This window comes from Lacerta agilis, chromosome 14, assembly GCF_009819535.1.
Source record: "Lacerta agilis isolate rLacAgi1 chromosome 14, rLacAgi1.pri, whole genome shotgun sequence".
Classification (NCBI taxonomy): Eukaryota; Metazoa; Chordata; class Lepidosauria; order Squamata; family Lacertidae; genus Lacerta; species Lacerta agilis.
Window position 1 is genome coordinate 6,119,269 of NC_046325.1, and position 14,262 is coordinate 6,133,530.

A 14,262-nucleotide genomic window follows, 5' to 3' on the forward strand; every position below is an offset into this window, starting at 1 on the left:
CCCCCCCCCCCCACGCAAATGCTAGCATTTCCCTCAAGCGCAGGTAGGGAGCCTACAGCCCTCCTAATCCTAGAGTTGGAAGAGACCACAAGGGCCATCCAGTCCAACCCCCTGCCAAGCAGGAAACACCATCAAAGCATTCCTGACAGATGGCTGTCAAGCCTCTGCTTAAAGACCTCCAAAGAAGGAGACTCCACCACACTCCTTGGCAGCAAATTCCACTCTCCAACAGCTCTTACTGTCAGAAAGTTCTTCCTCATGTTTAGTTGGAATCTTCTTTCTTGTAGTTTGAATCCATTGCCCCGTGTCCGCTTATCTGGAGCAGCAGAAAACAACCTTTCACCCTCCTATAAATGACATCCTTTTATATATTTGAACATGGCTATCATATCACCCCTTAACCTTCTCTTCTCCAGGCTAAACATACCCAGCTCCCTAAGCCGTTCCTCATAAGGCATCGTTTCCAGGCCTTTGACCATTTTGGCTGCCCTTCTATGGACACGTTCCAGCTTGATGTTACAGCATTTCAGCTCCCTGGAGTAGGAGGGTTATGGCCAATGGGCAGGGATGTTGGGAGTTGGGTGTTCTCAAGACCTGGGAGGGGGGCAGAGACTCCCCTGCCCTAAGGCATCCTCTCCTAACCTGGGGCTAATGGGATTTGTAGTTCGAAGCATCTAGAGAGAAGGCTGTGCAGAGGTCCTTGCATGGAAACTCGGCAGTAAATGGGAGCTGCATCTCGCAATGTAAAAATTCTTTGATACACGGTTTTGCATTTTTTCAGTCAGTTGTAGCAGGGGACCTCTGCCACCTCTTCAGTCAGTTGTAGCAGGGGACCTCTGCCACCTCTTCCATCATTCTTCCAAGCATCTTGCTTTCCAGAGCATGTTTTGTCCTTTTGATGTGCGAAAAGGCAGGGCTGCACTCTGACAAGACCCACGTTTACAGCATCCCACAATACTTTTCCCCACATGTACCCCTTTATGGTAAAAAAAAAATATTTGGGACACGTGCCCATTTTCCTGCACCTGTTGGTCCAGGACTCCCACTCCCATCAACTCCCAAGCAGTGAGTTCAGGGAAGATGGGGTGGATAATCCTGTACCCTCGCGATGGCCATTTGTCTGATTTGCCTGTTCCCAAAGGGGGGTCCTGCTTAGCTGACCGGACAAGTTAACACACTGCTCCTCTCTTGCGTCTCTGTTGTTGGGGTACCCAGCAATCCAGTTATGCAACATGCTGTTATGCTGAGAAATCTGTGCTGCACTGAAGTAGGGATTTTTTAAAACGCAGGAAAATTCCTGCAGCTAGAAAGCATTGAGTAGGAGGTACGCAAAATCTGCAGCCTGCAAACAAAGAGTATTTCTGGCAGCGAGCCAGGCACTCTGAAGACAGAAGAGCTGTTTTAGAGAAGTACGTAGACCAATAAACTGGGGGCAGAAAGGCAACACATGGCTAAGCTCAGGCAATAATTTTGGGGTTTGCCTGTATATTCCCCCCCCCCTCTGTCTCACACACACTGTAGATTCCCCAAAAGATGGCCAGGATTTCCAGCAGAAGCCAATTCCATTGCACCAGACTTCTAAAGCCCACAATGGTAGCATTGCTCTCATGGGACTACATTATTACTATTAGTATTATTTATTAAATTTGTATTCTGCCCTTCACCTGAAGATCACGGGATAGTTCACAACATAAAAATACAACACAAGAACACAAAACGGGTAATAAAAACAAACCAATAACACACACCCAACACATTTCCGAGGCCATAGAATATTGATCATCCAAAGGCCTGGGAGAAGTATGTTTTCGTGTGGGACCTAAAGATATATAATGAAGGAGCAAGGTGAGCCTCTCTGGCACAAACACAGCCACCACAGGGAAAAAAGGCCCATCCTCGTGTTGCTGCCCTCCAGACCTTGTGGAGGCAGACGAAGAAGGGCCTCAGGTTCCAATTGCAGGGTCAATTCATATGGGGACAGTTAGTCCTTGAGGTATCGCGGTCCTGAGTCGCTTAAGACTTTATATGTCAAACACCGCCACTTTGAATTGGGCCCAGAAGCGAATTGGCAGCCAGTGCAATTGAGCCAGGATTGGTGCAATAGGCTCAAAATAGCCCCCTAATTCTGCACCAGCTGAAGTTTCCAAACCTGGTTATGAGAGCAGAGGCAACAGGTTAGGTTATCCCTGCCCAGATAGGGGCATAGCTGGGCTTCAGTCTTAAATCTGGATTGAGCTTCAGTTTGTTGGCTCTCATCCAGTCCATTACCAAGGCAGGACAGCGGCCCAGCACATCCGCTGCCTCACCTGCAGATGTAAAGTGGAGCTGGGTGTCATCAGCATATTGTTGACAGTGAAATACCAAAACCCCTAGATAACTCCACTCAGTGCTCCACAACATGAAGAATAAAACTGAACCCCGAGGAGCCCCACACGCCAGGGGCCAAAGACCACTCCCCAAGCTTTGCCCTCTAGAAATGAGCATCCAAGTAGGACCAGAACGACCCCAAGCGGTGCCATCCACCCCAAACTTGGTGGTATCAAAGCCGGTGAGAGGTCGAGAATTAACAGGGACGCATTTCTCGTCTTCTCTCCCAACAGTCATCATACAGGGGAATCGAAGCAGTTTCTGTGCCCAAACCCTGATTGGAATGGATCAAGAAAAATCAGTTTTTTCCAAGAGCTCCTGGATCTGGTTACTTAACATTTCCCTCTCTTCGAAGGAGGCATTCACCTCCAGTTGTTTGGATCAGGCAGGACAAGCCACTTGTGCTCAGACTCCTTGTCCCTTGTGGCTGATAAAAAAAACTAACAGGGAGTAGACAACTGGCTTGGCCAGGGAGCTGGATCAATGCCTTCTTAGGCAAGGGTCCAGAGTACACGTGGCTTTCCTGACTGATCCTGATGACCTTGTCCATTGAGCCTTACTAAGTGAAACTCATCCAACACAACAGGACTAGACAGTGTTCTGGAAAAGCCTTGAGATCCATCTGCTGTTAACAGCAGCCAAGGTTCCAGGGAATTAAAGATTTATCCTCAAAATGCTTTGCAAACAAGTCAACAGTGAGCTTCCGTCTGTTCCACCACCTCCTTCAGGCCAGACGGGACCCGGAACAATGGAGGCAGCAAAATACGCCTTCTTTTCTGCCTTCGCTGCCACCAAGGAGGCTCAATGTTTAGCCCTCACCAATGTCCACTTCTTTTCAACCAATTTTCCTCCACCGGAGTCCAAACAGTCTCCCAGCTCGTTTCCTCGCCCCAAGCACCTGCTATGCAAATTCTCAATTGCAGATTCAGCCATGCAACTTCCTCCTTGCTTGCTCACTTAAGGATTACCTGCCACAGTCCCACGGGAAGCCAACGCCCACATCGGCGATCTGCGGCTCGAACTAGAAAAGGGAGAGCAGCTGCCACAGCTCCTTCCTGACACCGCAGCCAGTTGTGTGTGTGTTTTGCTTATTTTCCCATCTGGCTGAAGGCAAGTTGATACAGGCAGCTGATGTTTCTGTCAGCAAGAGAGGAGCTGCTGGCTTGCTTGCTAAGGAACATCAGAAGTCCTGGACTGTGCTCTTGAACCATTTCTAAAATCAAACTTCCTGCTTTTGGGGAAAGCAGTTAAAGTGCATGCGAAATTAAATCAAATCTTCCAAAAGGAAGAGAGGTATGTGTCTTTATTAGTATGAGTGGAACCCAGGAGTCCTAGCTGCAAGATCACTCAATACTCATCAGCTCCGCCAAGGCATGACGGGAAATGGCAACAACTGGGGGAAAGGAAAACATAACATCTTACAAGGACGGGAAGAAACACCAAAGAAAGATTAATTGCCACACACAGGAAGCAGGATATAGTTTGAGTTCTTCACTTGCACTTTTATAAATCATTTAATGTGCCAACATGAATAGAAGCTATTAATACTGCAGTTGTTGTATAAGGGATTATTATGATGACCAGAATGCAATGGAAATTACTAAGATTCTGGAACGCAGAAATAAAGAAAATAGCCAAATCATCAAATCTAGCATGCGGAGGGACGTATCTAAATTATGTAATCCGATATTTGAACAATTGGTATCAATAATTGTATTATAAATTGGAATTGTTATAATGAGATTGGATTGTAATTGAAAACTAATAAAAGGAATAATAAAAAAATCACTCAACACTCATCTTTCTTCCAAAAAACATCTTTATTTTTTATTAATTTTTTCCCCCTCATAACATTTTATTCTATTTTCTCCCCCTTTCCTCTTCCCTGCCCCCCAGCCCAATCTGGATCTCCTCCCCCCTTTCTCTCTCTCTCTCTCTCTTTTTTTTTTAATAAAAAAACCATTCTCCCACATGGAAATACGGGCCTAAAATCCTCCCCACCCCCTCCACCCCACCCCCACCCCCTGCCCCCAAAAAGGGTGTCCTTTCCCCGGCCCCTGGTCTCTACAGCTTCAGGTTTCGGTGTCATTTCTTCAGGCTAAAAAATAAAGAAACCTGTAAAGATAAAGACACTCAAACAAGGCATATAACATACCCCCAGGGGAGGTGGGAGGCAGCGACACAGGGGGCAGAGACGGGAAGAATAAAAAGGGACGAAGTCGCAGTTATGTACGCCTCTGAGTGAGGGGTGCCTATCTTTGCAGGACCATCCCCACCCGCCAGCCAGCCTGTTTTAGAATTAGCATTTCGGGGGCATTTCTCCATTGGGGAGTTTGGGACAAGGATCAATGGGGTACATACACAGACACACAGCTAGAGAGGGATGCCGAGAGAGACTTGTCTGGCCAAAGTGAGAGAGAGGGTGGTGGACGTCTCGAAATGGGCAGGATCATCGCCGCGGGAGGCAGGAACCCCAGGTCCCCCTCCCTGCTAATTCCTGAAGCAAACGAGATTTGGGGAGAACCAAGCACACCAGAGAGGGGGAGGGGGGACACACAGGCATACCGAATGGGCAAAGGCTGCAGAAGGAAAGGTTGGGAAGATGAACAAAAACTACAAAACTCTCTCTCTCTGTCTCTCTCTCTCTCACACACACACACACACACACACAAATAGTATCACAAAAGATTTCGGGGTGTCAGCAAAACCTCCCCCACATCTGCCCCCTCCCCTTAATGAAGGGCAACAATTAAAAAAAAAGGCATGAGAGGAATAATGGCTCGGATATGCCCAACAATCTCTGCAGATGGAAGAGAAAAGGATGAGGAGCTGGACGGGGGGTGGGGACAGGTCAGCAATACCAGCAGGTGGAAATTTGACAACAGGATTTGACCCCCTGCCCCATGCTTACATCTTCCCCCCTCCCAATAAGTCAGCCCTCTTTCTCTGCACAGCATTAGACACTTCCGCCTCCCACCAACAGTATTTTTTTTTCCGTCATGGTAACAATCTTCATTTTTTTTCTTTTTTTTTCCTCCTTCCTAAAACAACCACTTTTTTTGTTTTTAGTAAGGGGAATACCATGAGGTCGCTCTGGCCCGGCCCCTGTGGAGAGAAGAAGGACGCAGGTTAATGAAAGAGACATGAAAGTTTTGCTAAGTAACTCAAAACCCTAAAGACCTCAGAGTTGGGACAATGCTCAGCTCCTTAAGTGTGGCTTGCTTTGGTCTGCGCAAGCCAGGTTTTGAGTTTTTAAGTTTCTTTTCTGGCTTGCAAAGTTTCTGTCCTGACTAAAAAATTCTAAAGCCCGAGATTGAGAACCTGACCTTTCAATAATAATAATTTAAATAAAAACCCAGCCCAAAACTCTGCCTTTACAAATTTAACAAATCTGATTGAAGAACGCTCAGATTAAAATACTGGCAGTATGACATTAAAACTGACCCAACTCCAATATTTGGAATTGCTTCCTCCTTCGAAGTCCCAAATCCAGCAGCATCTACAACTGGAAATGTCATTAAAATGCTGATTCAAGTTATAAAGTCGTTTTGTCTCAGCGCTGCTTAAAAGAGCAGTCGTGCTTCCCAGCCCATCACCCCTCTCACTTGGTGCAGTCTACTTCCAGTCTGGGGGCGTCAAGAGTCCTCCCACTCTAAGCCAATAGATCCCCCCCTACTCCAGCCGCCACCCCACGGGAACCCCTGCAAGACAGGAGTGTAGAAGTGCCTCCCCCAACCTGCCACCACCGTCGTGCCAGACCTGTATGCGCGCCCTCGGGGTGGCCTGCTGCTAAAGCCGCTGTAGAAACGGGCCCGAGAACTGCTGTAGCCGGATCCTCTCCCTCTGTACCGGGTCCGGGGGAAACCCCGGTCTGTGGTGCTGATCCCAGGGCGGTTGGTCCGTTTGGGAATCACCTTCAAAAGGACAAGAGCCCCTTAGCCTCGCAAGCAAGGGCAGGCATCATCCCAGAAACCACCCCCAGCCCATCCGTATGGAACTTTTTTATATATAATTTTTGTGACATTTTCTAAGTTACATTTCAAAATATTCATTTAAACAACCTTAAATCGATGACTTCCCTTCTTCTCTTTCAGTGGTTCATTTTGCATTCCGTACATCCCTGCATATTCTACATGAATTCAACCATTCGGTAATCCATTGTTACATTCATCAAATCTTATTTACACTGTTGAATTCAACTTAATGCTACCAGCGTTTTTAAATGAACACAATTTCCACCCATATATTTAGTAAACATTTCCCAGTCTTCTTTAAATGTGTATTCTTCTTGTTCTCTTATTCTATATGTTAAATATGCAAACCGTGTGTATTCCATCACAGGTGGGTAGCCGTGTTGGTCTGCCATAGTCGAAACAAAATAGAGACTCAAAACATAGTCGAAACAAAATAGAGACTCAGTTGGTCTCTAAGGTGCTACTGGAAAGAATTTTCTATTTTGTATTCCATCAGTTTAAGTTGCCATTCTTGGGCCGCAGTAGTAGCATACATAAATAGTTTTCTTTTAACACCTGGGAATTTCCCTCTGAATTGTCTCCAACAAAAAGCACTCTGGTTTTTTTTCCGGAAAGGTACTTTTATGTTTAAAAGGTAAATGCTTATAAGTCCCTTATGAAACTGTTTTTAAACACTGCTTAAAGGTAAAGGTACCCCTGACGATTAGGTCCAGTCGCAGATGACTCTGGGGTTGCGGCGCTCATCTCACTCTATAGGCCGAGGAAGCCGGCGTTTGTCCGCAGACAGCTTCCAGGTCATGTGGCCAGCATGACTAAGCTGCTTCTGGCGAACCAGAGCAGAGCACAGAAACGCCGTTTACCTTCCCGCCGGAGCAGTACCTATTTATCTACTTGCACATTGACGTCCTTTCAAACTGCTAGGTGGGCAGGAGCTGGGACCGAACAGCAGCTCACCCCGTCACAGGGATTTGAACCACCGACCTTCTGATTGGCAAGCCCTAGGCTCTGTGGTTTAGACCACAGCCCACCCATTTCGCCACTCTGCTTACGTATCGCAACTGCGCTACATGTTTCCGTAGGAAGCAATTCATAGATGAAATAATCAGCCCACAATTCCCAAGTTATCTTTTCCTTTCTGTCTTTACCTGCTTTCTTAGGCTGAGAGGCAGCAATTGGCCCCCAAGGACACCCAGAGAGCTTCAAGGCCAACTGGAGGTTTGAACCCTGGCTTCCTAGTCCCAGGCAGACCCCCTAACCACTGTGCCACACTAGCTTTCACCCCCCAAGTAAAATTTATAAAGGGGCATCCAGGGATACGATTCTTTACAGAGTAACTTAAGTGTTTCCCTGCCCAAAGGTACTTGCAAGCCAGATTTCAGCAGCAGAAAGGCAAGAAAATAAAGGAAATGCAAGAATATCAGTGGTATGAGTATCACTAGAGTTCTTCACACTGCCTAACATCCAGAAAAGGTGTGCGAGATCCGAATAAAGTACCTCACAAATTTTGGTTATAATATACAGGCAAAACAGTGGGGACATATGTGGACGAAGAGGTTAGAATTTACGTTGGGTTATATAATCTTAAAGAGAATTTTCATAAAATGATGCATCGCTGGTCTTTAACTCCCGAGAAACTATTCAGATTGTATAAAGGTGCTTCAAATGTTTGCTGGAAATGCCAAGAGCATGAAGGGACATTCTATCGTGCTTGGTGGACAAGGCTAAAAAATACTGGATACAAATATTAATCTTTAACATATTGGATTTTAAAGGTTAATATTGAATTGAAGCCAGAACTCTTTTCTTTTAGGGTTAATGGTTAAAGTGTGGTGTTGATAACACAAAGGTTGCAGGATTGATCCATGCAGGAATATGTATGGGATGTCGCTGCATATTCCTGCATTGCAGGGGGCTGGAATAGATGATCCTCAGGGTCCCTTACTACTCTAAAATTCTATGATTCTATGATATACAACTGGAAAAGGGTTATGGACAATTATTCCAATGTATGATTATAGCGGCGAGATTGCTATATGCACAAAGATGGAAAGATGCAGCCTTACTCACTGTAGAAGAATGGCTGGTAATACTATTGGACTCGGCTGAGATGGCAAAGTTTACATGTTTAATTAGAGAAAAATCATTAATGACATGTATTAAGATTGGAAATTTCTTGTGGGCTTTTTGTGTGAAAGAGAAAATCAACTTGTAATAACTGGATTTGAAGATTGAAAAAATACTGGTCTATAGAAGATAGAATGGCTGGATCTTAAGGAGTGAATACTACAGCTGCAGGACAGAAAGCCAGAAGTGCTTTTATTCTTGTCTTTCTCTAATCTATTCTCTTTCTCTCTTTTCCTTCTTCTTGTCTTTTCTCCTTTCTGCCTTTGTTCTTTTTTAGACTAAGGAGCTGTTTATATTATACAAAGATACTTTGTAATGGGCATGAGTTTTTGTGTAGCTCTGAATTAAGTATCAGTAAATAAATAAATTTAAAACCGTAAAAAGGATCAAGCAACTCAGAGCCTTCATCGCCCAGCCACTGCACTACACAAACTTCTCGACCACAAAATGACGTTTCAGAGCGGGAAGGGGCGTGGTAGAAGAGTGTACACACCTTAATCTGCCTTCCCCTGAACAGCGACTCATCTAACGCTAAGGACGTCCTCACCGACTCCTTGTCCGAGAATTCAATGTAGGCAAACCTGGGGAGCACAGGGAGAGAGAATGGGCGGGCTTAAAAGGCAATCATTCAATGAGGGGGGGGGGACACACCCAGCTTTCCCTCGTCACACGCACTCACCCCTTGGGATGGCCGGTGTACTTATCACAGAGGATGGTCACCCGGTTGACGGAGCCGCAGCCGTGGAAGTGAGCCTCCAGCTCCTCTGCTGTCGCCCCGTAATCCACCTGAAACAGAGGATTGAAAATGGTGAGGAAACCCAAGATACTTCTCTTGGCTTCCTGACTGAGCTGGGCTGCAGCGAGCAAGACTTACGTTGCCTACATATATGGACCTGGCATCTGCTTCCATCTTTTCTTCTAAAGACATGATGACTGGGCCAGCTGGGGAGAAAGAAACAATGTAAGGCAGTGTTAAGACACTCGGATATATAAGCTGGCCGCCAAATGGCTCCTTAAACCAGGGTTACAGTCGCCAAAACAGACCATGCGGCTCAAAAATCGTATTTTTCAATACGACCTTTTGGTTCCTGAAATTCGTCCTGATAGTGCAGATAAAATATAACGGATAGAATTCTACAGGATGTGTTGCTGGTGTGTGAAAACAGTCAAGATCCCAGGATCCCCCAGGCATGCACCTCCAGACGGTGGAGACGTCAGGCACCATCCTGGCGCCCGGGCATCTTCACTTGGCCGCAAGTGGCTGATAACGCAGGTCCAAAATGCATCTAGCAAATTTCGAACACTGGCGTAAAGCCGGGAAAATGCTGGAGGAGGAAGAATTGCCTCCGATGATTCTGGGGCCAGGCACATGCTGATTGGCCAGCGCTTCCTCCAAAAGTGGCTAGCCAAGTCTGCTGGAAAGCAACAAAATGAGGCAGGAAAAGGCCCACCACCTGGGCAAAGCAATCTTGACACTGCTTTGGACTGCGACACCACCAGCTTCAAAACCCTCTGCATGGAATTCTCTCTCCAGGTAAGTACAATGCGGCACCTTTCCTTTAGCATCTGAAATTTGGTTTGAACAATTTTAACTAGGGCAGGAATTCTCCAGGATTTCAGCCAGGGGGACAGTTCCAGGTCTACCTGGGGAGGCCAGGGGTTGAACCTGAGACTTCCTGGATATAAAGCAAATTGCTCTACCTGGCGCCCTCCAGATTTTGCTGGACTGCAACTCCCAATCAGCACCAGCCTGTATTTGACTGATTGAAGTTTCCAGCAAAGGGGGTGGGTGGGAAAGAGGAAGAAGCCGGCTCAAAATCCTTAGCCAAACAATGTTGACATAAGAACTGAAACACCCAACTGAAACACCTCTTCACTCATCTGCAAAATGGCTCTCACCTACACAAGCACATCTTAGTCTCACACAAGACACCTGGCAAAAACAAGACTTTAGGCACAGCTACATTTTTATTTTTTTAGATTTATTTAACACACTTCTATCCTGCCTTTCTAGAAAACTATACTCAAAAGTGACTAGCTACACATCTGATACAGCAAAACAATCCAGTCTTAATCAGGCCATCTCCGCAAAGCTGTTTGCTAAAATAATGCCATTGCACATTCACACATCCATTTGGGATGGAGAATCAGAGGTTTGGAGGTGCTCTAAGCAACTTCCTTTCTCTACCACAGGTGTTCTGCATTTGTAAGAACTTGATTGTTAAGTGTGGTGGCAGTGCCTACACTTTGGAACTCCCTGCCTTTTGAGATCAAGCAGGTGCCTGCTTAAACATGTCTGTTTAGACACACGTACTCAGAGGCTTAGAAAGTTCAAGTAATTTTAATGTTTACGTTTTAAAGTAGGGTTGTAAATTTGTCTCGATTTTAACATTTTAACTTTTGTAAGCCACTTTGTGTTTTTTTACAATCAAATATATTTTATGAAACAAACAAATCATTCAACTAACTAACTCACTTCAGTGCTGCCGGAAGACTCACAGAATTTGAACCCCACAGCCGATAAATGAATGGGGTAAATGCATATCATCTAAAACACATTCCCATGTCCTCTTGCAGACAAGGGAAAAATGAGTTTCCTGAAGTGAATTTTAAAGGCATCAAGTTAGCCTCCCATTTATCCTAATTGTTGAGGAAAGTTGCTTGCTTTGTCCCATTCTGCGCCGGAATTGTTCTAGCTCTATGCTGCATTTATCTTGTTAAAAAACAAGTAGACACAATAAAGTTACAAGTCTGGCTTGATTAACCAAAATAGTCTTTAGCAGCTGTTGAAAACAGTGCAGTGAAAGTGCCTCATATTGATAGGTAATTTCTTGTACTTCAGTAATGCTGCAGCTTGTAAAGTGTTTTAATTCTAGCCTCTGGTTAGCTAATGTATACCAGAGCCCAAACTGGGATTTTTACAAACCCCTGTAAAGACAATGCCAAGGAAATTATAAACTTTGGGGAGGGGGGTTTAAACCAAGGTTGTTGTTGTCTTTGTGCCACATCCTGCCTTGCTATATATTCCCATGGGAGAGAGGTTTACAAATATTTTAAAACAATCAATCCATGATTGTTTGCCATAGTAAAAAAAAAAATCCTTCCAGTAGCACCTTAGAGACCAACTAAGTTTGTTCTTGGCATGAGCTTTCGTGAGCATGCACACTTCTTCAGATAAGCCATTTAGCCTATTCCACATCAATGCCATTTCTTCAGGTAGAGCAACTCGAGATGTGCATAAACCCTTGCACCTGAGCTAGATGGACCACAGGTTCCACTCAGGCTAAAGCATCTTCCTTTGTTCCAATGTAATTTCCCATGACATCCCTCTTAGGCTACTTTATAAAAGGACATCAATTTGATCTGGCCAACACAGAATTCAAGAGCCTCAAGGTGTCAGCAAGAACGTCTCGTTAGCGTACTTAGATGTTTCTTACCTATTACACAATTCCTAACTTCTCACCATCCCCTGTATCTGAAAACTTGCCAACTTTTGGGGGGAGGAAGATAGGGAGTGAGCACAAATTAAGAAACTTGAGGAGACTTACCGTTGCCAGGCGGGGGGCTCATATTCATTTGTTTCTCAACTTCGTTCTGCAGCTCTTTTAGCTTCTCTGCTTCCTCCTCCATCTCTCGCACTCGAGCTTTAATTGCTTCCAACTCCTGAGAGTAGGAAGAATGGGCAAGGAAAAGTGGGGTGCAAATTAAGAAACATTCTAGTAGTTTTTAAGAGCTCACACCAACCGAGACTCCCTTCTCTTCTTCCACTTCTTTAATGCCACTGATTACTAGTACTTTTCAAGGTTGCTGCTGTAAGACATTCTACAGTTATCTACCCCCATCCACTAGTTTATGCCAAGACAGCTCCGCCGGCATTTGCTTGGTCTGATCTCTCCCTGATAGATCTGTCTTTCCCACGGTTTTAGCTATTTTCCCACTCTACCTCTGCTCTTTCCAATCTTACTGTCGCCACCCACCGCACAGGGCCTTAGCTCTGCCCACTTTTTTGCTTCTACAAATCAGTGTCAAAGATATAATCTGCATCCAATTGCCAAATGGCAACCCCAGACTCCATTTTTACATTATAATGAACTTCTCATATGCCCAAATCAGCAGGTCTAAATTAAAACTGCTTCTGCACTATCACTGATCATCATATATTAATAATTTCAATGTACTGTCCAGTTACCTTCCAGTACATTTTTGCCCAACCATCCCCCATTAGAGAAGAACCCCCTCCCCGAAGCCACGCTCTCTCCTTACGAAGCAGTGAGCCAGGACCTGAGAGAGACCAGGTTTGAATCCCCCACTCACTGCATGACCTTGGGTCCACTCACTGCCTCTCAGCCTAATCCTACTTCATGGGGTTGTTGTGGGAACTATAGGGATGTTATTTGGGGGGGAGGGAAACTACATACACCCTCGAGTTCCTTGGAGAAAAAGGTGGGATATAAACGCAACAAATAAGCAGCCATGCATGCCATCTATGCAATTTCTGAATAATCATTTCTTTCCAACTGTTCCCAGAATCTCATGGTTCTCATGGTTGTGGGTTCGAATCTCAAATTGCGCTAAGGATTCCTGCATTGGAGGGGGTTGGACTAGATGACCCTTGTGGTCCTTTCCAACACCACAATTCTATTATTCTACACACACGTTACCTCCTCATCCACCACCACTCTCTTTCTCTTAAGCGAGTGCGGTACAATGGCTAGACTAAGGTCGAACTATGTGATCTGGGAGACAAGGGTTCGAATTCCCACTCAGCCACGAAGCTCACTGGGCGACCTCGGGCCAGTCAACACCTCTCAAGCCTAGCCTACCTCACAGGGTGGTTGCGAGGATCAAATGGGGTGGGGAGAGCCACGTGCGCCACCTTGAGCTCCTTGGGGGAGAGAAAGGCTGAATAATATAAATGCAGCAAATGAATAAGCAACGCCTCACAACACTCCTGCGAGGTAGGCTACGCTGAAAAAAGAGAAGGGTGGGGGTGATGGGGACAAAGATCACGCGGGACAGCAATTCAAGCCTCGGGCCTCGCCGTGCCCTTCCCACCCGGGGGCCACTCACCGGGTCTTCGATGGCGGAGTCTCCGGGGTCGCTCTCTCCCAGGCCGGCCTCCTCCTCCAGCTCTTCGGAGTGAGGGTGGTGATGGGGCCCCCCCACTCCCGCCTGGCCGGCCCTGGAGGGCGGGTGGGAGGAGGAGGAGGAGGAGGAAAGGGCGCCCCGGGGGCCGGAGCCTCGGATCCCGCCGCCGCCGCCGCCGCCCGCGGCTCCTCCGCCCGTCGCGGCCTCGAGGAGCAGCCCCTCCTCCTCCTCTTCCTCCAACTCGCGGAGCCCCCCGCCCTGCTCCCCCCCGGGGCCGCTCCCCCCCAGCCCGTTCCCGTACTGGGAGGAAGGAGGGCCCCCGACCAGCCCCCCGCCGGGCTCCCCTTCGCCCCCCAAGGCCGCCGCGGCCCCTCGCCCGCCGCCGACGCTGCTCGTGCCCCGCACGGACGCCATAGACCCCGCCGCAGCCGCCTGCCGCACCAGCCGCCCGCCGCCGCGTTCTGATTGGCTGCCCGCCCGCGGCCTCGCTCATTGGCTCGCCACGAGGCCAGGCGCCCTCCTGCCATTGGTCGGCGGGGCAGCCCGCGGTCTCGCGAACGCAGGCTCTCCAGGCATTGGCTCGGGACTGCCGCCGCTCGAAAGGTTTCGGTCGGCGATTGGATCGGAGCTGGGCAAGGGCCGGTGGGTTTTTTGCCCGCCCCCACTTTTGCAATGTGAACTAGTGATTGGTCCGGGAGCGTCTTGCGCC

General features: G+C 47.1%; 1 protein-coding gene across 1 annotated transcript; it reads right to left on the bottom strand.

Annotated features, from left to right (window-relative positions):
• Positions 1-5,391: 5,391 nt before the first annotated feature.
• Positions 5,392-13,732, bottom strand: LOC117058235 (polyadenylate-binding protein 2). The gene is made up of 7 exons (XM_033169269.1): positions 13,536-13,732; positions 12,014-12,128; positions 9,340-9,407; positions 9,145-9,251; positions 8,959-9,046; positions 6,127-6,281; positions 5,392-5,472 (listed from the first exon to the last, which is right to left on the bottom strand). Exons 2-7 carry the CDS (start codon positions 12,093-12,095, stop codon positions 5,433-5,435), a joined length of 540 nt encoding a protein of 179 aa, XP_033025160.1. The 5' UTR covers positions 12,096-12,128; positions 13,536-13,732; the 3' UTR covers positions 5,392-5,432.
• Positions 13,733-14,262: the final 530 nt, after the last annotated feature.

Excerpts from the sequence above, each read along its gene's own strand:
- LOC117058235 (XM_033169269.1), bottom strand. The coding sequence starts at position 12,095 with ATGGAGGAGGAAGCAGAGAAGCTAAAAGAGCTGCAGAACGAAGTTGAG. Across the intron at positions 9,252-9,339 it reads GGTCCATATATGTAGGCAAC|GTGGATTACGGGGCGACAGC; the intron begins GTAAGTCTTGCT and ends CCTCTGTTTCAG. Across the intron at positions 9,047-9,144 it reads TACACCGGCCATCCCAAGGG|GTTTGCCTACATTGAATTCT; the intron begins GTGAGTGCGTGT and ends TGTGCTCCCCAG.